The sequence below is a fragment of the Ictidomys tridecemlineatus genome, chromosome 2, assembly GCF_052094955.1.
Source record: "Ictidomys tridecemlineatus isolate mIctTri1 chromosome 2, mIctTri1.hap1, whole genome shotgun sequence".
Classification (NCBI taxonomy): Eukaryota; Metazoa; Chordata; class Mammalia; order Rodentia; family Sciuridae; genus Ictidomys; species Ictidomys tridecemlineatus.
Window position 1 is genome coordinate 145,437,525 of NC_135478.1, and position 24,495 is coordinate 145,462,019.

At 37.9% G+C, this 24,495-nt stretch overlaps 1 protein-coding gene across 9 annotated transcripts in view; it reads right to left on the reverse strand.

Moving 5' to 3' along the window:
* Positions 1 to 6,388: 6,388 nt before the first annotated feature.
* Positions 6,389 to 24,495, reverse strand: part of Plekha8 (pleckstrin homology domain containing A8) — a 56,697-nt gene continuing 38,590 nt past the window's right edge. For 2 of the 9 annotated variants that reach the window (XM_078039910.1, XM_005319159.5), the window contains exons 13-14: positions 19,716 to 19,777; positions 14,887 to 15,134 (exon numbers count right to left, since the gene is read on the reverse strand). In XM_078039910.1, the coding sequence (XP_077896036.1) occupies positions 14,937 to 15,134; positions 19,716 to 19,777 (260 nt within the window). In that variant the 3' untranslated portion in view covers positions 14,887 to 14,936. Of the gene's footprint in view, positions 8,191 to 14,886; positions 15,135 to 19,715; positions 19,778 to 24,495 lie in introns of those variants that run through there. The other 7 variants (XR_013435085.1, XM_040291809.2, XR_005736552.2 and 4 more) reach the window with 6 other exon arrangements.

Consider the following 24,495-nt stretch of genomic DNA (forward strand, 5'->3'; position numbering starts at 1 on the left):
AGCCCAGTTTGCCAATACTCAAAGCAGAACCAAATAGTTCTTGTTTAAATCAGATCCCCAGTTGGAACGACTTTAGATGTGTTTCTCAATTTTCTTCGATTAATTCTACCATAAAAAACATGGCCATATATTAAATGGAGGTAGAAAGATGGGGAAAGAATTTGTTAACCTGGCCAAAGGCAAATGATTTGGACTTAGAGGAAAATTTCTCAAACTTCTGGTTACAACTGACAAAAACTCAAATGCAGTGAGCTTTAAATGAAGTGGGATTTGTTAGCTTATGTAACTGGGAAGGAGGCACGCGGCTGGCCCCAGGCAGGATTGGACCACATCCATGCCCTCTGTTGCTCTTGTTTTCTGCTTCTCTGTGCTGCAATCTCAGTTCTTCCTATTTCTTCATTTCCTCCTCCTGCAGATCTCTATGGAGCAGGGAGGGCAGCTGCAGATGGGTTGTGCCACTCTGGTTTAGTAACCCTAGAAGAAGGGACACTCTCTCCTGGTCTCCAGATATGCAGTCCCAGGGAACTCCGATGACAGAAATTCGGATCATCTGTCCACTGCTGTGGCTGGAATCCTGGGGACTATGACTGTTAGCCCAATCTGAACTCAAGGAATGGGGAAGGGGCAACTTCAAAGAAAAGAGTGTGTTCCAGGGTGAGAGGGAAGGAGATGAGAGCACAAAAATATATCAGATGCCTTCTGGAATACAGAGAATAAGTGTTGTGGTTTAGATGTGGTGTCCCCCAAAAGCTCACCTGTGAGACAATACAAGAAGGTTCAGAGGAGAGATAACTGGACTATATCCTAACTTAATCGGTTGATTAATCCCTGATGGAATTAACTGAGTGGAGCAGGCGGCGGGGTGTGGCTGGAGAAGGTGGTTCATCAGGGGCATAGCTATGGGGTATATATTTTGTATCTGGCAAAGGGAGTATCTCTCTTTCTCTCTCTTTGCTTCCTGATCAAATGTGAGCTGCTTCTCTCTGCCACAGTCTTCCGCCATGATGTTCAGCCTCACCTTGAGCCCCAAGGAATGGAGCCAGCTTTCTGTGGACTAAGACCTCTGAAATCTTGAGCCTTCAAATACACTTTTCTTTAAAAAAAATAAATAAAATAAACTTTTCTTCCTTTAAATTTTTTCTGGTCAGATCTTTTAGTCACAGCAGTGAAATAGCTGACTAAACATAGGGTCCTGTGGAAAGTGTCAGGTCTACTCTCATCCCTAGACAGCCATTCTTCTGGAATCCTTCAACTGGGATACAGCTTTCAGGCCTCAGAGCTGGCTCTGGTGCTCAGGCAAGGAGGAGGTGCGGTGTTCACGTGGGGATGTAATTAGGTGACATCGTCTTTAAAGGTGGCGTGAAGTGTAGTCCAGAGCGGAGAATCTAAGGACAGTGGTACTCTGTAAGAGCAGGGACAAGAGACCCAAATAAGAAAAGACCTATTCAGCCAGGAAACCTCTAGGCATGATGGAGCCATACCTCCTTGGTGTGTAAGAATAGTAGAATAGTAATTATTATTACTACAACTGTGGTTTTCTGAGGGTTGTTTTGTTCTGTTGATTTTAAGATAGGGTTTCATTATGTTGTCCAAGTTGGTTTCAAACTCTTGGGCTCAATAGATCCTCCTGCCTCAGCCTCCACATCACTGGGACAGCAGGCACAGTCCACAGTGGCCAGCACCATTTCCGGAACTCTTACCCTGTGCCACCCATGTCATGCATAATTCCCAATCTGAAGCTTATTGCAGCTTTGTGATAGCTGAGTTTCCCTGTGGAGGAAGGAGTCTGCCAGTCCCACAATCCTATCTTTCCAGACCAATAACAAGATGATGATTTAGGATCTTTCAAAACAGAATTGGGGATTTTATAAAACTTCGTGGGACACAGAGAAAGGCGGGGGTGGGGGAGAGGTCCTGGGCCGCTCTTATACATGCTACAAGAGAACATAGGACTTCCTTTGTTTTTCACAAACACAGTGCCAAGTGGTCTTGGAACAAATGCTCACGGCGCAGAGCTCACAGCTCCATTCTCTCATCAGTCATGGCTGGCTGGCTGGGTTTGATCAGCATAAGCGGATCCTGAGCTACAGCTCTATTGCCTGGCAATTTCACTTGGGCAGGGAAAGGGCTGACATTTCATTTCCAAACTCACAGCAGCAGCACAAAGAAAGAAATCTTTCAGCTCCTCCAATGGACTGCAGCCAATTCATGTGCAGAATTCCCATGTTGCTAAGATTCTTTCTCGCTTCTTCTAAGAGGGCTGTCAGCCACTCCAATTGGCTCCCTGCCCCCCCACCCCCCACCCCCCCGCCATTTTTCATTTGTGTCAGATGTACTCCCAAGTATCTAGGTATCATATGGTTGTTCTGTTTTTTCCTTGAGCCCCCAAAGAATGTTGCACCACTTCTGAATTATACAAAATGGGATGTTGAGATGAGTAATATCTCTGTGTGGATAAAAGAATAGCAGCTAATGGAAAAAAAATTATCAGTGGGAAAAAAAATTGTGGTGAGATAAAATTAAAATTTTAAAGTAACTTGACAGGAGTTTGAAGTGTTATCTTTCTGTTGTTGTGACAAAATACCTGAGATAAACAACCTAAAAGGAGAAAAGACTTACTTTGGCTCATGGTTTCAGTCCATGGTCTCTCGGGCTCTGTTGGATTGGGCCTGTGGCAAGGCAGCACATCAAGGCAACAGCGTGTAGTGCAACAGAGTTGTCCCCCTCATGGCAGGCAGGAAGCATTGAGAGGGAAGAAGGGGCCTGGATCCCAATACCACCTTCAAGGACATGCCCCTAGTGACCTAATTTCTTCTAAGGCCCACCTCCTAAAGGTTCAACAACTTCCCCCCATAGCACCACAGGCTGGCCACCAAGCCATTAGCACATGGTCTTGGGGGACATCTAAGATCTAAACCATAACATAAGGCAAATGTCATTACAGGGCGCACCATATATCAGGGGCTACCTACGCTATAATGTTTTTTAACCTTGTTTTAAAACATCTCCCTGCCCTCTCCCTCCTTCCTTCTTTTTTGGTGCCAGGGATGGACTCAGAGCCTCATGTATGCTAAGCAAACCACCCTCTACCACTGAGCTACATCCTCAGCCTCCTACCTCCATTTTAAATTTAAAAAAATATATATATAGCATGGTTATCAAACAAAAACTAAACAACACAAAATGTATACAAGTAAAAACATGAATACCTTAGAGGCTAATTTTAAATATTTAGATAAATATTTTAAATATACAGTCGTACTTCGCTCTACCACTGAGCCACAACCCCAGCCCTCTCACAATTATTTCTAATTATATTTATTTTTAAATAAATAGCATTCAGCTAATTTGCTTGTGTTTAAGAAACTAAGGTGAATGGAAGCAATTGCTAAACTTTAAAATATTCCTTTGCTTCAACAGGTATTTCTTTAAAAACCCTTTTATTTTTTCTTTTAGACAATACCAACTCTTTGCTTTGAAAACAAGGGAAGACTGGCACCCTTACACCTCCCTTCTCCCATTCCCAACTTATTATATAATATTTTTAAGGTTTATACCATTTGCAATCTTTGATCTACCATGAAAAAATAACAGCCTGTTCCATCATTTCTTACATAATCAGTGTTCATCACTGGTTCTTTCACTATAAGCCCCTTCATTATTGAATTGTGACAGTCATCTCGCCTATCAAGTGGTTTCCTAAAGGGCTCAGAGGTAGTGCACTCCAAGTTCCCACACGCTCTTGTAAGAGGATGAGACATTATGTTTTGTTATGTTTGATGACTTGGCTGCCGTCATTCATTTGAGTCCTTCTCACTTCCTACTGAGAACATTGGAAATACTCCTCCTGCTCTCCATCACTGGGTCTTGAAGTAAGGAAGTTTGAGATCCCTTGGCGACTTGCCTTTTCTGTCTGAATGGTAAAGAACTCTTCTTTCTTAAAGTTTAGTAACTTCATGAGGGTGTTTTGGTGTCAAGTGTTCTCTGTTGGATTTCCTAGAACACAGTTCATTTGTTTCAAAGATTTCTTCATTTCAGGAAAATTTTTTCTGTATTGTCTTTCAATACTTTCTTATGTCAGAGTATCTCTGTCTTCCTATTCTCTCAAGAATTACTTGAATCTTTTTTAAAAATCCTTCATTCACTGCAGTCACCCAAAGCCTTTAAAAAAAAAGTTACCAATCCAGATTTCAAACATGTTTCTTGTGAGTTGTTCTAATTCACTTATTTCTTCTATCATATTAATTTGGTCAAATTGTTTCCTTCTCTCCGCCATCTGCCTTTTTATCTTTCTCCTGTTCCATGAGCTTACATCTGAGCATTGTGTTTTATGAATTCATGTTTGTTTTTCAGCACTGGGGATTTAATCCAGGGTAACTTAGCAATGCTCTACATCTTCGGTGCTTTTAATTTTTTAAGACAGGGTCTCACTAAGTTGTGAGGCTGGCCTCAAACTTGGCGATCCTCCTGTCTCAACCTACTGAATTGCTGGGATAAGTGTGTATCACTATGTCCAGCAAGTTCATGTCTTTAAGTTCTCTGAGTGTACATTACACCTGTAGGAACTTTCTCTCTCTAGGATTGGCTCTTTTTTTTTTTTTTTTTTTTGCCAAAATGGTTCCTTCTGTTCCCCACTCTGCCCTCTCATCTGGCTGTAGCTCATACATGGTTGCCAGGTCATTTTATTTAAGTTTGCTCACATAAGATGTGCAGCTCTCAGACCATTTATTTGTTTCATACAGTGTCAGTGTGCTTGCCCTGACATATCTTCTCTCTCAATTGCCACCTATTTCTCTTCCCTGTGAGCTTGTGTTCTGTATGGTTTCTCCCATCAATGTCATTACAAATATTTAACACCAGCATGACATAGACATTGACTGAGCAGAACAGAGGCCTGGGGCAGGGGTCTGAGGTTCCTTGCCAGGTTCAATGTTACTCGGGTAGTTGCTGGGGTGGTCTGGAGTGGGAAACTTCTTATGATAGGGGATGGGGTAGCCAGAACAGTTAAGAGACATTTGTATAGTTTATTAACCTCCTGGTATGAAAGTGTTTTGATATTCTAATAACCAGCACAGCCACATGAGTGTATACCAGCCAAACATGAGCCACCTTGATTGTGTCTATACAGGAGAGAGGGGAAGCATAAATATTATATATAGATGTTAGTTAGCTTTCTGTCACTATAACAAAACACCCATCAACTTATAAAAAGTTTGTTTTGAAGTTTTTCAGCCCATGATTGGCTGGCTCATTGGTTTGAGCCTTTGGTGAGACAACATATCATGGCAGGAACATGGGTAGAACAGAACTGCTTACGTCACAAACCAGGGGACAGAGAAGAGGCAGAGACTGAGGTCCCACAATCCACTTAAAAAGCCCAACCACAATGACCCAGAAACCTCCCTCTGGGCTCCACCTCTTAAAGATTCTACCACCTCCGGACAGCTTTTAACCTGTGGAAGATAGTCAAGACTACAGCAAAAGACTTTTGCCATAAAGACCAGACTTTACCATGTTCTCATACTGTCAATAACATCAGAATGAATTCTGAGGAAACATATTGACTATATATCATGGCGAGTCCCTTGGATGAGTTACTTCCTGCTCCTTATTTTTGGTAAATTCTTCCCACCTACCTCCATGTCATCCTTACCCCACCTCAAACCTAGTCTATAATAAGTTCCCTCAAGAGGAAGGAAGAGATAAGGATTCCCGTCCTTCCCCAACTCATCAATCTACTTCTAGAACCTGAGATTTTAATGACAATTCTGGATTTTACAAATTCCCCATTGGGGGATGGGATAAAGAGCCTTTTTCCTGGCTAGAAAATCTGGTCTTTCTCTTTGGCTATCATCTGTTGAAGTTTAGGGAACAAGGACAAGGTTGATTTCTTCCATTTCTTGATTGCTGGTAAATTTAGTTAAATTGGCTTTTAAATTTTTATTTATTTTGGTTGTTTTGTTAGGCTCCAGGGGGTTCTGTGATCTTATTTACCTGAAAAGATCCCAGTATACAATTTTAAAGAATTAAACCAGCTCTGGGGGTCTCATCTGGGCTGCACTTTAGAATCACTGGGGAAATTTTAACAATATCAGGGACAGGCTACATTCCTGACACTGAGTCAAGTTACCTCTAGAGTCCCAGACATTACTAAATTTTAATTTGCTTGTTTTAAAAGCCTTTCTAGTAATTCTAAATTTTTACATGGGAGAACTATAAAGTGGACCTTGTCTTCTGATTGTTCATAACTTGATACCTATAAGCATCATTTATACCCTTTATAAGTGCATCAACAAAGCAAAATATTTTTAAAAACATAAATTAATAATATCTGAGTGCTCAGTCACTGAAAGCATTTCTTGATCAAGTAAGTAGGAGAGAACAGAAGAGCTGTGCATGGTTTTATTTTAGGTATATTTTTATGTAGTTGGATAATAACTATCATATCTGAAAGGAGCAGGGAGCACCATCTTCTAAAACAGCCTTGGAATCCAACCATGGACAGGGAAGCACTGTCAGATGCTGGGTTCACTGACTTGAAAGGGAAGTTCACAATTCAATGGAAGAGGCAGCTATGCCAATAACTAGAACATAATACAAAAGAGTTAGTCCAGTCACCTGGAAGTCTTCCTTCCTGTCCCCAAGTTCTAGTTTACAGGTATCATTTAGAAATGCAGGGGATGTTTAGAGGTGAAGCTGATGGCTGAGGTATTCTGTATCTAGGGAGTTTTTGAGGTGATTCGAGGAATGGGAAAGAGGAAAGCTTATGGGGGCTTCCAAATTTGTAAAAGGGCTCAAATCATGCATGGAGTCAAAAGGAGGCATCCTTAGGGCTGGGCTGGAAAAGCAGAGAATTCAGAGATCAAGGCTGTCGCCACAGCACAGAGAGTGCAGAGGCTGAGGCAGGCTCTAAAGACAAAGTGGGTACAGAGAGAAGAAAGAAGAAAGGGATGTGGAGCATCTGAATTTTTGCCTCAGAGTCTAGAATAATGGTGATGCCACTAACTTGGAATCTGGTGTTTCATGTGAAGAAGGACATCTAAGGAAAGATAATCAGGAGGCAGGTGGCCTGCACCTCAAGGGTAACTTCAGGAGAGTCTGCAAGGAGCCTGATATTTGAAGACATATGCTCACAGGGTCAGCAAGTTTGCAAACAGCCAGGTCTAAATCAGGAACCAGGTGGAGGTCACCCCATATTCCCCAGTAATCTCTGGAGAAGAGGTTTGGTCTGTGAATCACAATGACCAGGAAAGAGAGTAGGTTGAGGGTTCACCATCTAAGATGATCTCATAAAGGATTTGAGGCATTTAAAATACCTAAACATCATTTCAACAAATTAGAATCTCAAGCCAAAACAAGGTACTAAAACTGGCCATGCACAAGCACCAGCAAAGACATGAAAACTCTGCTCTTAAAGATTCACACGGCAAACCACCTGAAATGTGATCTGTGTCAGTACTGATGTCAAATCATAAATATTCAGCAATTCTCCAGTAACCTGAACCATGCTGTTCCAGAGGCACGAACTCCATTGGTGCCTCTGGAGAGAATGACATCGACAGTTGTGGGATGTGTGCCCATAAATCGGGTCAAGGGCAGCTCTCTTGATCTACTTATATGAATGTAAGAATAAATTAAATCATCAGCTCTAGGATGGTTCCATTTGTCTTATTCTTTTAGTGTCTCTCCATCGTTGTCATAGAGCACAAATTGTCCAAAGTTCTTGCAGAATGATGACAGGAAATGTACCAACTTTGGCAGATTCTAGAATAATAAAAAGTGGCAAATGCAGCCCTACTCTTCTTAGTTGGTCCCTCATTACCCCTCCCACTGGAAGGCAGGACAGAAACTCAAATGTGTTCTCTTTCTGAAATCAGTTCTGTCCATCCATTTGAAATCTATATTTTTGCATGGTTCCCAAGATGGGCACCTACCTGAACACTACTGCACCCAAGTATGCAGAAGCAGGAGGTAGATGGCCACTCCTCACACAACTTGTGCTGACAGTACTGATGTTAATATTAAAAAAAAAGCCATTGAAAAAGATTGTGGGATTCAGTGTATGTTGTCCAGTAAATTAGAATAAGCAAAAATCAATGCAGACTGACTTCAGGTCCAACACTTCCATTTTAGAGTGAGGAGGAAGGTGGTGGTGATGCCTCAATTCCTCATTTTGATTTTTCCATATCCCTGTGGAACAATAATGAGTTTGTCATAGTCATTGTTTCACATGATAGAACACCACTAGAATCTGAACAAATAAAAAGGTCAGGGCAACATATTGTAAGGTACACATTTTTCAGTAAAAGGAGTTTTGGGGTAGGGGACATGGCTTCCTGAGAGCTGGAAACTAGGAAGGGAAATGGCTCCAAAGAACTGTGCTGGAGTCCCAGTGACTATAGGTTCCTCCTCCTGGCTTACTGCTTGCTACAGCATCCGGTATCTGCTTTCTCTTTTCTTGGGCACATGGTCCAACATGGCCACCCCAGCCCCAAACTTCATATGCCCCCTTTTCTTAAGTACTTGCCACCTGGCTCTTTAGTTTCCCTCTCTTTAAACCCTCCTGCCCCCAATATAAATTGGCTCAGCTTTTTAAAAAGAGGTGTCTAAAGAGGACCCAATGGTGGGAAGAATCTACTCAGAGAACAAGTACTACTACTTTGATATTCAAATGATTTAGACAAAAAAAGTGTCTGCTATTGAGTGTAAACTAAGCACACAGCCACACAGACAGTATGCTTAGCAAATTCATCTATTATTTGTTTTGCATTTGTGGTTTCTCTGAAAACATAATTAAATCAGGCCAAAGGACAGAGCTACCCTGACAGAACCTAGTCTTTCTAGAATGCTTAGTATACCCAAGGTAATGTCATTAAAGTGGTTGTTTAATGCTTTGAAATTATCTTTTGTTGAAGTTTTAAACAGTTTTATTAAGAATTTGGAGTTGGGCAGCCTGCATTTGTCACCTGGTTCCAGGATTCACTGGCTGTGGGCCTTAGGCAAGGGGTTTCCCAATTTGTACCTGTTTTCTCACTTGTAACTTGAGGACAACAGACTTGTCTTACAGAGTTCTGAGGAATAGCAATTGTGTTAATATTTGTCAAGGGCTTAGAACCATGCCCCCAAGGCATGTGTGATCCATATCTGATATTTCTTATTGGTAGATTTGAATAAGCAAAAACCCACACAAAAATATTCGAGAAGCACTTAATAAAATACTTTAAAAATTAAGTTTATTGTAACTAACGAATATAAAATCTGACACATTTTCAAACATTTTTCAAAAAAGTAAAGCCCTCCCCTTTTCCCCCTCCCCATGAGATATAGAATACTTGGACAGAGAGGCAATACAAACCTCAACATGAAATTCTCATTCATAGTTGGCCCTAAAAAGGTTCCAACACATTATGTTCTAAGTCAAGATCCATTAAATTAAAAAGCCAACAAATCATTTGACATTTTTGTAGTTTATCTTGCTCTCTACTGGCAATATGATGCTCATTTAAAATGCCGAAGGACAAGTACAGTAACATAAGACTGCATGTGACAGATATTCAAAGTGCACAGATCTATGAAACCACAAACATTCACACAAATACTAGATGTAAAATTAAATACTGACTTAAAAGTCAATCCAAGGAAATCTATGTACATTTTAGCCTTTGGCATCTGGTCTAACATGTTTTTTCTTTATATAAACATCATTTTGTTCAATCTATTAACCAGCATAAATTTATTTGAACACATTTCTCATCTAACACAGATTGTCCACAGCCAATTTCACATGAGGTAGTTGGGCTGTTTAATGACATTCTAGTGAAGTTCTCATGACACATGGGAATTATACATTAAACATGCCATGAAACTGGCTCATCAGCCTTGTAGATAGATCACCCTTCTTATCATAACTGACTCCATATAAACCTGTGAATAGACACACATACACAGGAGTCTGTGTGGATGAGATTAGCTGTGCAAGGGGCAGCGACCACCCCAGGGTGGTCTGTTTGTAAGGTAAAGGGAGAAAATACTGACCACACTTTAAAATATACAAAACACTTAAAACAAGCAGGATATTGTTCTTATGTTCCCACACAGCTTAGATGAAAACATTTTTCAGTCTGAAAGAGAAGTGATTCATAATGATATGCAAAGAAATTTGAAAACTTTTGCATTGCAGAGTAGTGGTATGTTTTTTCCTTTTAATTAAAGGCTATGTAAAAACCGTGGAAGAAAGAGATCAATGCATGCGTCAACTGTACCAGAGAGGCACCATCAATTACTGTTTCATCATGCTCTGGAATGCCTGAATGCAGCAATGCAACAAGAAATCATGCAAATGGTCACTGTCCACAGGACTACTGGCTGACACAGAATGGGAACCAGGGACATTTACAGGGAAGGTCTAGTGAACAGTATGTTTACAGAATTGCTGATAGGACCCATAATGACCTTGTACTAGATAAACAGTCTTAAAAATACCATTAGACAGCAAGTGAATATATTGTCACCACTATGAAACCCCTGAGTAAACAACTGCAGATTACAAAGGGTCATATAGAAGTAGAATGTATTTCTAAATAAAACATTCTATATGCAGTTCACAGGGACAAAGGTTTTGCTATACACACTGAATAGTGTGCAGACTATAGAATATCACAAAGCATCTAAAGTCAGGCCCTCTAAGACCAAACACATTAGCTCACCTAACAATAAAATTTACTTAAAAATTCTACGTCTAAAAACTTTCAAATTTAAAAAAAGTTGGTAATTAAAAGAAATGAAATGTGAGGGTAGGGGAGCTGAACAGTTGTAAAACCTATGACTAAAATCAGAAGCAACTGATTTTAATCAATAATTCAGAAATGCACCATTATGTAACCAAGTTCCAGTCTGACACGGTTTAATAGGGAAAAAATTAAAGAAAAAAATTCCTTCAGAAAATTTCCAAAATGCTTCACATCATCTTGTTTGGGACCCTCTGACTCTACTGCTTTATCTGACATTTCTTCATATGTAACTTTCATAATTAAATTCTTTTATTTAAATGTTTTTTTAAGTACTGGGGATTGAACCAAAGGCCTCATCCATGCTAGGCAAGTGCTCTACCACTAAGCTGAATACCCAGCCCTTTATATTTGAGACAAGGTCTTGCTCAGTTGCCCATGCTGGCCTTGAACTCATCATTCTCTTGCCTCAGCCTCCTGAGCAGCTAGGATTACAAGCGTACATGTGCCTGGCTTATAAAAACTTCTTACTTTGGCTCTTTTCCTCAGAGTTAATGAAGTGTACTTTATTTACTGGTCCCAACTACATATTTTCTCAATTAAAAACACTATTCTGAAAATATGAAGCATTAACTTTCTGGTAATGTTTTTGGAATAATCAAAAGATGCAAACTTCCCCAGTGGCACCACCTGATACCAGCATGCCTTTCAGGTGTTACACATTATGGCATTAGCTGCCCTTCAGCTGTAAACAGGGGTTCTGCCCAAATCTCTTATGGTCTGGCTAGGTTAGTACCAAATGCCTCCCTAGGCTAGAAACTGCTACTGGCCCAACAACTAGAAGTGGGAATATATTTGGTGTGTTAATGGGAGCACTGATGAAGATTTTTAGCAGCAAAGAAGAAAGAAAAGTCACAAGGCTGAACTGTGAAGTTCAGATGTCTCCATCACAGAATAATGACATTAGTAGGGGAAGCTTTCATTTTCAGAATGACACACAAATAATAATGAGAAAGTATGTCAAGCCACTACTTAATGAATTTGTGAATTCCCTGGGGCCTAGGGGCTGAGCATTCTTAGAACCTCCTTGTGAAACTTCCTTCAAAGCTGGAGCAAGAACTCACACCCACAAAAAAATCATTTCCCTCTTATAGTTAAGTCGGTTTCAACTCTGAAAGATATCCCTCCAATTTACCATTTTCACCAGTATTAGCTGTAATGAATCAGATTTACTTTCAAAGGATAAGACTTGCCATCATTGAAAGGTCTTTGTTCAACACAATAAACACACACTGATATGTGGCAAGGGCAAAGGCTGGTTTCTACAAGTGACGCTAGATGAAATTGAGTGTGTGAATTGCTCATAAGGGGTCAGCCGTGCTGCTTATTTGCTTCTGCTAATATCTAGTAAGACATACCTCCTTTTTCTTCAGGTTCTCTCCAAAGGTTATGCTAGAATAAGAATCCTAAAAGTGTTTTGAACAATGAAAAAAAGACTTCTCTGTCACTAAACATACTAGACTTTGTATCTCTCACTATCAAGGTGAAAGAAAGCTTAGATGTTCCAGAACTTTTGTTGTACCAAGTGAGAAAGCTGTAAGTATCTTTTTCCATTGTCTCCTTCTTATAAAATAACTGCAAATAAGCATAAATTATATCTTTAACTAAAATGAAGAAACAAATATCACAGGTTCAGGAGGAAACTCCAATTTTGCTAGGGTTCAGGTCAAGCTGCATTTGTTGTTTGGTATAAGATTTACCAAAAACTAAAATACTGTTTTATTTAAGAATCCTCAGTTTTGCACATCTTAGGCAAACTTAGTGTTTCAGTGAGGAACAGGGTGAAAAAAGAGTGTTTGGAAGCTGAAAGGAACGCAAGCTATTCTATCTGATCTGGGTTCCCAATGATCCTAGATAATACTAAACTCCTCTTCCTCCAAAAATTGAGTCATAAACACCTATACAGTACCTATAAAAATATGAAATAGCAGCTTTCCTTTTGTGTGCATTCAGAGCCATGACAGCAACCTGAGATTATTTTCAAAGTGCCCACCTCTTCTCCAAGAGACCATAAGAGTTCACCTGAGGTGATGAGGAGCACCAGCAGTTGCTTAGTACAGTCATACTTCTTAACATGAATAATTTCCTGGTAGCCATCTCCTATTAATGGCACAGTGCCTAAAGTATCTTTCCTCAGAGTATAAGCAAAGTCTGACTGCTTTTTCTTTTTCCCTTTTGGGAGGTGACTTCAAGCACAAGAAGTGTAAATTGTTCCCTAAGCCCACCCTCTCATTTATACCAGCCAGAGAATGAGAGTCATATAAAATACTCACAGAAGTGAAGGAAAATAACATACAACTTAGCAGCTACTAAGAGCAAATGCTAAAATATAATACAATCAATATAATTTTATCACCCTTTTTCTCCCTGGCCTTAAAAACATATGAAGCTGTTTTTCTAAATTTAAGTACTTTGCAGAAGTTCTTATGTAGATGAAATACCTGCTCATTTTTTAAAAAAAAATATGATCTAATTTTTCTGGATCGGGTCTTGCTATGTTGCTCAGGCTGGCCTTCAATTCCTGGACTCAAGTGATCCTCCTATCTCAGCCTAACACCAAACCCTACTTGCTTCATTAATTTCAGCTAACTAAATGAACAAACAAACAAAATCAGTACCCTCCCTATTGAAGTTTTCTAAGGAGATGATTTCCCTGCACTAGGGGTCTCTATCAAGAAGAGCATCATCCATAGCTGCTCCATTCATGTACATCCCTCAAAGGAACTCACTTCTTCCATGGGAACTACCTTATGCTGGAACTTCCCCGTCTGTTGCCAGAAGGAAGTAGCCTCTGATGGGGAAGGCACTCATGGCTTCTCTCCTTTGCACACTCCAAGCACACTAGCCTACCACTGGGAGATGAGGGCCCCAGTTTGGGGAATCATACTTTGTAGAAGAATGCCTGCCCAAGGTTGTTTTATGAAATTCTCAAGTTCCATCTATGAATTCTGACATCATCCAAAGCTTTTGAGATTGATAAGCAGCTGCACTTAGCTCTGTACTCTTGGTTATTGAGCTTGGTGATGGAGAAGATTCTAGAGCCATAGCCCCTGAATGTTAAACCAAGTTGGATGCTGAGGCTGGCTCAATTAAGACTGCCTGAGTAAATCTGCTCTCCATTTAATTATTTTGCTTAAATTATGGGTCTTTTTCAAAGAACATATTTAGTTCTTGAAAAACACTGGAACTTATGAAAATTTGAATTTAATTGAATGGTTCTTCAACTTTGTGTGCATAAGAATCACTTGGGAAGTTAGTCGAAATGCAGATTCTGCAGACCCAACCCCAGATTTGGGTTCTTCAGGTATTTTGGGAATATGCTCTTTGAATAAGCACTCCATTTGACTTTGATACAGAGGTGGTCCACTTTGAAATCACCTGGCTCCTCTACTTAAGAGGGTACCTTAAGCAGACCCCTTTACCTCTAAATTTTACTATGCATAGGAAATAGGCTGGCTAAGAGGAGGCACTAGGTAGGTGTCATTTCAAATGACCTAGCCCACCACTTCTACTGTCCTCCAGAGTGGGGTTAGGGCACACCACTCATCTCATGAAGCCACAGTCTTCTACCTATCAATGGGGATGGCAGTCCATGTTGTCATCCAACAATCTCATGGTCTCAGCAATGACTAAACCTCTTCTCACAGAGAAGAGATTTCTTTGAAGAACATCCACAAATAGCAAATTCTACATTGTAATTGCTTCAACTAAGGGGCTTACCCTCCAAGTGCTCATTCTAAAAAATTTAAACATTAACTGACTTATCCTTGATACAGAATTTGCTCATTTATAGCTTAGGTTTGAATATCCCTTTAAAACTAAAATCTAAAACAAAACAATAGAAAACAATGCCAACAAACTCATTTGTGAAGTCTGCTCTTATTACTTGCCGTTCAAGTCTGTAACAGCTATGATTTGGTTTCCAGTAGGTCCGTTGAACTGAAATATATAGCACCTTGATTTTTAAACACATAAAACACTTATTTTAAAAAATTATGTATAAAAGCACTGGGTTTTGCCTCCTCCTGTCCATCCCCCACCAGGAAAGGGTTTGGAGAGGATTGAAGCTGTTGCTGGAAATTAAGTAGGGCAACACAACTCTTTAGCAAACTTTATTCCCTGAAGTTAGGAGGCGATGTCCTGCAGCCGTCACACCACTTCATCAGACTCCAGCCCATGTACCTCATATAAAGTGTCCAGTATAGCCAACTGCTTTTCCATGGCAGGGAGGTAAAGGCTGAGGTCCCTCTGCATTCCAATACTGAAAGCTTCTTTCTGGTGGTCGCCTTCCTTTATGGTTAAAGCAGCTATAAAATCTTCATAGGATGGAGCTGCCCTCAGAGCTAACTGAAAAAGAATCACCTGTGAGAATCTGCATTGGAACTGTCTCTCATGCACTTACACACTCACATGCATGCATACACACATGTACAAAGAGCTGAGGACAGCACGGGTAAAGAAATATGAACAGCCTTTAAATTCATGAGTTCTCTAAAATTATGTTGCAAATACCAGTTCAAATAACTTTAAGGCTAGAAGAGGCAAATATGTACTCGGGCAATCCTCATGATGAATAATATCACCAAGTCAGGGAATGTGAAGAGACAGAAGTTTAAGAAAAGTACCCTTCTTGCCCATAGTGTGATCAAGACCATTCCCCCTGAATTCTCAAAACTGACCTGTATATATGTTGCTGTATGTGTCTGTTCCCATGTCTAGTTTTCCAGGGTACCTCACTCTCCTGTTTGTATCTCACATCCATATATATTTCTTTGAACATTTCCTATTTCCTCCCACATGGAAAATTTTCTTTGCCACTTTGAATATTTTCTAAAAAGGAGGGAGTCTAAGTTTGTTTATGTACTGATGCTTTAACATATTTTATTCCAGTTAATCTCTATAAGAACTCTGCATGGTTTATCAAATGGCTAATGAGTGCCTGGGCCAAGATCTGAATTTAGGATCATTTCTGTGCTTTGCAACCACACACCACCACTCCATGCCACTTCCTAATGAAATATTTCCCAGGCTCTTTATTCTCCTCTCCCTCTCTTTGCAGTTCATTTCCTAAGCTTGCTAAAATTTGCTTTCTGCTATCCATTAGGTTGGCTCTCCTGAGATGAATAGAGATTCATGATTATTGTACTATAGTTACTCTCCTGATCTTCCTTATACTTTGGAAGACTTAGAGATTGGATCCTCCTCATGTCTGCAGGAAGAGAGTGACTGGCACAATAATGCAGTGGTTAAGCACAAGCCTGGGTGAGGCTGACCTGAACTTCAATGTAAAAGCTTTCACATATTTGCTTGAGGAATTAAGAAAAATGCTCAACTCCTAGAACTTCACTTTTCTCATTTGTAGAAGGTTAATATCACTTTCTTTATATTAAGGATCAATGGGATAGATAGAAAGTGTGTGGCTGATGGCCTAGCACATAATAAATATTTGGATAATAGTATGAATACAGGAGAAAGAACAGAAAATAAAGAGAAGACTGTTCTCTAAAAACACAATCTGAGGGCTGGTGATGTGGCTCAAGCGGTAGCGCGCGGCCTGGGTTTGATCCTCAGCACCACATACAAAGAAAGATGTTGTGTCCACCGATAACTAAAAAATAAGTATTAAAAAATTCTCTCGCTCTTTAAAAAAACAAAAACACAATCTGAGAAAATATCCCAGAACTGAAGGACAGGAGTCTTCTGATTTAAAAATCCTAAGTTCGGAGCATGATGAATGATGAAGAAAAAAAGCATATCATGAGAATTTAAGGTGTGAGGACAAAGATAAGATTCTGAAACCACTCTGAGGGAACAAAGAATTGTTTATATATAATGGAACAGGAATGACATCAAATTTTCTAATAGTGACACTGGAAGCTGGAGGGCAGTAGAGTAATACCTTCCAAGTTCTTAGGGAGAATGATTATTAATCTAGACTTCTATACCCAGACAAACCAGCACTCTAAAAAGGAAAGGCAGAATTAATGCTGGAGTTTACTTTTCTTGTCTGGCTGAAGAGGAAACAAAAAAGATCAAATGATAGCTGGTTAGTGAACAAGCTGGAGGCAGAGCCTGGGTTGGCATTAGTTTAGGAGACTAATTGTTTGAAAATAAAAGTTCACTATTAGGCTGGTTAATGAATCAAATTCCTTGAATGGAAAAGACATTTCCTTGAGCAACTGAGATCAGTTAGGATGAATTTAGCAATATTAATTAGCATGTTATAAAGTTCAATAAACCTTCAAAATAGGGATGACATAGGAATAATGGTAGACTGAAAGGGTAATCAAACTATGGATTTAATTTCTCTATTGATAAGGCTGTTTCCAAATGCTCAATATAATCTATTTTCTTACAAACCTGTAACTTTAAAACCCTTCTATAACTGTATGCATATTATCTCACCTCTGTGTCTCTGGATTCTCAGTCTATTACATATAGTCTATGTCTTTTAAGTACTTAAAACAACATTAAGTGTATGGGCAATGCTCAAAATCCTAAGTTGTGGTTGCAGATCTTGATATTAGACACAGAAGCTCTTTGAGGGACTTACTTTAAAGAAACAAGGGTTTTAGCCAAAATTATATGTGAACAAATGCTTTGCATCTAAGAAGAAACTCAGAAGTAGCTTAAGTTTCTAACACAGAACATTGGGCAAATAAACTATTATACTTCATATACTTACACGGTCATTAAAAATAGTGCCTTTCTCAGACTTTTATGGCATTTAAAAATAGTCATATGACAATCTACTAAGTGGAGATAAAGGCACATAAATTATCATACTTATGCTACATACATGTAGATATAAGTGTTTATATCTACATGTATGTAGCATATGTATGATAATTTATACATATATAAATAGAATATATTATCTAAATAAGTACATAATATAAATAGAATTATAAATAAAATATATTATCTAAATAAGTACATAAATGAAATAGATTAATATTTAAGAGACTATATAAATAAAAGTTAAGAAGGTAAAAACCTAAAAATCTTAAAAATGGAATATAGGACATTTAAAATTTTCCCTTTCTATTTTTCCATGACTTCTAAAATTTTTTGAGTATAAATTTGAAAAAGTATAAGTTAAAAAGAACTTTTAGGCACTCATGCTAATGATACATTTTCAATTATAGATGCCTTCTTATTGGCAGCATCTCTTGAATCATCAATATTTCAGGATTAAATTTTGCCTTTTATACTGAAACAAAACAAACAAAAAAACATACCAAAGACCCAACATTTGTTTCTTGTAAACATTTAATCATCTCACTAAGGGAACTCAGGAGTCAGGACCGTAGAGTTTCTCAATTATATGGTCTTCCCTGCAGAGGGCTGTGATGGGGATGAGCACTAGCCTTGGAGATAGCAGACCTAGGTTTAGACATAGGCTCTCCCACAGTCCACTTTGGTATTAGAATTAATTGTTCTGAATTTATAAAACAGTAGGAGTTAATCCTCAGGATTAATAAAGATAATGAACATGAAAGTGAAAGTACCTGGCACATTGCTTGTAGACAATAAGCATCCAATAGCTACAGAGTAGCTATTATTATGATTATCAAACATGCACTGAAGGTAAGTGGGGGCAGTTCGAAGTTGCAACTGGTCTGGTATTTATTTCAGTGAGGGACAGGAAATGGAGCTAGCATCTCCATGCTTTCAAAAAATATCTCATTTCCATTAATACTTAATTTCTTGCACTGTTCATTCTTTCTACTTTCTTTGCCAAAGAAAGAGGGGGTGGGGCTGGGGTTGTAGCTCAGTGGTGGAGTGCTTGCTTAGCAAGTGTTAGGCACTGGGTTCAATCCTCAGCATCACAAAGGTATTGTGTCTATCTACAACTAATAAAACGAATTTTTTTAAAAAGTGGGAGGAATAAATCATGACCTAAACAGTTCTTATCTTGGGCAAATGATCTTCTAAATCAGTAAAAGACATCATCTATAAGGATGTTTCACCCATCCAAATTTCCACAGAATATCACATTCTACTAAGTTTTCTAGTGTATGACCACATGACTCTGCCTTTTCATGACTACATTTGACTAAGACTGACCCTTCTCCCAGATAAGAAGAATAAGCATTATCATTGACATGAAGGGGCTATCTACTCCTGCTAAGAGGTTTATCCAGGGTACTGTGGTTCTTAGGTTTGTGTTCTTTCTAGTTAAAAATGCTGAGAAGGAAGAAGGTGGACAACAGAAGCCAGACACATGAATAATAACATCTTCATAATAAATACTGTGTAAAAAGATATGTCTAGGGCTGGGGTTGTGGCTCAGTGGTTGAACACTTGCCTACCCTGTGTGAGGCCCTGGGTTCGATCCTCAGCACCACATTAAAATAAGTAAATAAAATAAAGGTATCGTATTCAATTACAACTAAAAAAATAAATTAAAAAAAGATATGTATAGTCCTACCTGTTGGCACACTAAAGTTAAAATTCAAAGATAAAATTTAACTTGGGGAGAGAAGAGGGGGTAAGTCAACCAAGATCTGAGAATTAACAGGATTGAATACACTGAGCAGCAGAGGGAGCTATTAGCTTGAATGCATCATTGCAGGTCAACAGTAAGAATATTCGATTGCTGTATCCTATCTACCTCTCTCTGCATGAATACTGAAGCTTTTTACTAGATTACCAGAAAGGCAACCACTTTGAAGGCAAATCTCCACAAGGTCATTGGAATTGTATAGGGTAAAACATACTTTCTTTTTTATTCCAATTTTTAAGTATCTTTGGTATTCTAGACACTTTTTACTGCTGATGTTTCTGCAAACCAAAGGCTTATAAACTTAAATAAGCAAAATTTCTTATTATTCTCAAAAATAAAGCAAACAGAAATACCACACACAAAAAACACATATTTTACTTCTGACCATATGAACATTAGCAGGTAAATAGATCACTTACCGCAAAAACCCCTCGGACTACCCAGCCGTGGTGTTGCCGTAATGTTTTACCATATGCATTATCTTGAAGAGAAAAACAACTCAGTAAGGAATGTCTCCATTAGAATTTGATGTGATATTTGTATAATGTGCTTTTTAATGCATGATATATCATAGTACTATTGGTATTAAGAACTGAAAAAAATCTGATCATTTTTGTATCCTAAAAGTTTTATACATAGGGAAAACCCCACATGGATTTGTTTAATTTTTTTCCACATTATTTTATTGGTGTATTATAGCTGTACATAATGGTAGAATTTGTTGTTACATATTCATACATGCATACAATGTAATAATATAATTTGGTCAATCCTCCACTCCTCCCTCCTTCTGGTCCCTTTCCTCTATTCTACTGATCTCCCTTTAATTATCATGAGATTCACCCAACCTCCCACATTTCTTTTCCTTTTTCCTCTCTAAATTCACATGGATTTTTTTTTTTTAAAGAAAGATAGGTACTTCCATTCTTATCCTGGATCAATATACCTTAATTTTTAGTTTATTATAGTGGGAAAAGTTTAATACCTACAAAGAAATAAGGAAGGAAGAAAAAGGATATTGAAACTAAGTACAGTTCAATCCCTTAGCTGTCCTTTGTAAACATTTGCTTCCCCTTTTATAGAATGATCTCTAAGGTTCTTTTTAATTCTAATATTCTATTTTGGAATTTCAAATGTTTACCTCTAAAACCCTGGATATACAGTACTAAAGGTAGAAACCTTTTAAAATGTTACGGAAAAGCTAGGTGTGGTAGTGTGCACCTGTAGTTCAAGCTACTCAAGGAAGTTCACTTGAGCCACCCTGGGCAGCACAATGAGACCCTGTCTCACCACCACCACCATTACCACCACCACCACCACCAACAACAACAAAAATCAAGCAAACAAGAATGGTATAGGAAGAATGGCTTGAAGTTATTAAGTTAGTTACACAAGTAACTGGTGAGATGAAATTATTAAGTTAGTTACAAAAGTAACTGGTGAGATCTATTAATAAGTCATTAATATTTCATACTTTAAAGAAAACAACCTATTGTTTTTGTCCAAAATGAGACTTAAAAACTGGTAATATAATTTTAGTTAAAAAATAAAAGAGAGAGAGCGAGAATCCCAGGAACAAGATGGCTGCATTCTATACAAAGAATGTTTTCCTGAAGATTTAATAATTTGATGTGTGCAAAATTCAAAACTTATTTCCCCACAGGAATGAATTCATTCTCAGGAGGTATCCATTTTTATTTTAATGCTCCATCTTACTTCTGATTATTTTCTTCAACAGTTTATAGAATGTTCATTTAAAAATTATTAGTACAGTGTATCATGGGGGCTGTCTGACCTTGTTCTTTATGTTTTACTCTACCATATCTAAATTCTCTTTTCTAAACTTATTTATTTTCATGTGTTAGTTTTAGCATTATCACAAGTACCACCATGATTTAATAAGTGCACAGGTGAGATTATAATAGGCTATAAAATATTTTCAACAAGAATAGATGTCAAAATCATAGAAAAACAAATACTACAAGTACAAGTTTCTAAGTAATGAAAAGCAATGTAGTTCACAGGACACTGTAAAAGGAAGTCAGATATTTGTGTTTTACTGGCTAAAATGGTACTGCCATGTGGCCACAGCTTATATACTTTAGTTTACTCAAGCTATGCAGGCTTAATTTATGCATAATTATTAATTATTTATTATGCAATTCCAGTCAACTTTTACTTTAAAAATTTGGATAAGGCTTTATTAATATGTCAGGTATATCTTATTTCAATTTTACATAATTTGAATTTACATAAAACACAATTACATTTTAGACCACTACTGAAATGTAAAATCAACATATGAACTAAAACTCATTTTTAAAAAAATGCCCAAAGTAGTTAGCTGGCATCTAGGGCTAAAATATCCCTGTCACATGAGGCTGCATTAAAATAAGATGAGGTCTAAGCCTGACCTATTTTGGTTACCTTTAAAAGATTAGATAATGAAATATATTAATCTTCACTGTAATTCCCTTCATTATCATAATGCATGTTCTATAATTTGAGATTATTTTTGGCCTCTGAAAGACATAAATAATACCTTCCTCCCAATTCTTAGAGATGTGTCAGTTCCCCAAAGACGGAATCAAAATACCTGAGGAGGAAGACTCGACAATCACCTTTGCCCAATTCTCTTTCTTTCACAAAAGAAAAAACAGAAGTCCAAGAAAGGCAGAATCTTGCCCAAGATCGTAAATCTAAAAGCAATGAGAACTTGGGCATTTGTGTAATATCAAACAAGTCTCTCAAAAAACTAATGTTTATTCTTTGTGAAAAGAAATAATGAAAATTAAAGACGCCTTTCCCAGAGCACCTTATTCTGGTCATGGAAACAGCAAAGATCTGATTTCTTTACCATTAACTCAGAAATATCTTTTGAGGTATTTATGAACTATGCCTAAATCTTTTATCTTTTAATCTCTAGTATTCTAAGTGAGAACAATCTTTCATTATTTAGTCTGAGTAGACAACTACTTTTGTCTAAGAATTGTACATAGGAGAGTGCTTTTCTATTGTAAATCTATAACTGGTAAAGTTACATAGGGTTGTAGGGAGGTCAAAGGAGAAATACAAATCCAAGTCTTAAGAAGAGGAGCCTAGAAGTAGATAACTAAAGCCAGATGGGTAGAGTTATTTTGAACCCAGGAAATAATAATCATCTCAGCTCTGCAAATGTGCTAAACTAGACCATGCTTAGGCAAAAAGTAGGAGAGGTTTGAAAGCAGGCAGACAAGTATGCCAGGAGGCTGTAGGAACAGATAGGCACTGGAGAAGTAAACCTGCCTGAGGTTCTAAAACTACTACATAGACAAATCCAATTGCTCAATTAAAACAGTATGAACATTTGCCTTGTGAGAATTCTTATCAATTCTTTCAAAAAAAAAAAACAAGAATGAACAGAAAATGTGTCCGAATACAGAGTCTAGAACAGATCCTCATGTATAACACGGATGATATTATATACTAATGGGGAAAGAAGGGGTGATCAAATAAATGATGAATGCCAAGACAACTGAATTACTGATGAGGAATTATCAAATTATATCTTATGTCATTCTCAAAACAAATTCCAGGAAGATGAAAAGCAAAGCTGCAAAACTTTTTGAGTATCAGAGAACATCTTGTGACCTTAAGGAAGAAAGGAAATTTCTTACACAAGATATAAAAATGCAAATCATAAAGGAAAACAATTACATGTTGGATTACATAAAATCCCAAACTTCTGTATACCAAAATACATCATAAATAAAGAGAAAAGGAATGCCACAGATGGCCAGAAGACATAACTCATAGCTGAAAAGACCAATATCCAAAAAATATAACAAACTTCCATGGGGAAAAGAAAACTTAAAAGAAAAAGGTCGAAATATATGAATAGGTAATTCACTGCAGAGGAAATCAAACTGACAATGAAGATATGAAAGGCTGCTCAACCTTATTAGTAATCTAAGAACACAAACTCTAGTGATATTCTATAATTTTATAATCATCAGGCACAAATTAAAGAGTCTGACAATGACAAGTGTTAGTAAGAACATGGGAACTCTTGACTACTCTGCCAGTAATGACAAACTCTGGTGATCAATATGAGAGTATCTAGCTATGTGGTTCAGCCATTTCAATTCTACTATATATTGGAGCAGCAGTTCTCAGAATGTGGTCCCCACACCAACAACCTCAACATCACTAGGAATTTGTTAGAAATGCAGTATTACACCTCAACCCAAATATATGGAACAATCTGTACTTTCTTATTTTTAGTACTGGGAATTGAACTCAGGACCTCACATGTTCTAAGCAAGTGCTCTACCACTGAGCTACATCCCAGACTTAAAAAAAATTTTTTTTGAGACAGTCTCACTAGTTGCCCAGGCTGGCCTAGAACTTGCAATCTTCATGTGTCAGCCATCCAAGTAGCTGGGATTACAGGTGTGTGTCAGCATGCCTGGCAGCAATTTTTGTTTTACAGTACCTTTCATGATGCTAATATACTGCCAAGTTTGAAAACCACTGCTCTAGCAGCACAGTTTCTCAGCCAGTAAAGCTCAATGAATTATAGGTCTGCAGAAAGCCAGACCTGCAACCCCATCAGACACCCTTAGTAATGAGCATACCCCACTATGCTGGGCAGATATAATTTGCTATATGACCAAGAACATATATAAGGAATATCTAAACTATAGCATTGTTTGCAATCATGAAAATCTGGAACCAACTTAAGTGTCCATCTGCAGTGTATTTGTTTTTAAAAACTGTGGTGTATTCGTAAAATGGAAGGTCAGAGAGCAGAAAACAATGAATGAGTCAGGACTACAAGCATAGGGTGGATAAATCTGAAAATTAGTACTGAATGATAAAGGAATAATGAGTATAACATGACACCATGTATATGAGCTTAAAACTCAGAGCCCAATACTAGATACTGTTTATGAACACTTACATAAAAATAAGCATTATATAATGATAAACACCAAATTTAAGATGATCTTCTTTTGAAAACAAGGTAAGTAGTGGGATCAAAAGGTGGTACCATGAATAATATACTAGGTGAAGTGGTAGATATTTGTTAAATGTCTGTAATTTTAAAAAGTGGTACTAAAAAAGTACCCTATAAATTCTTTACAGTGACTAAGCTTCAGGTGAAATGAGTTTTATGGAGAAACAACAATCAGTGAAGAGATGTAAAACGAATGTCTA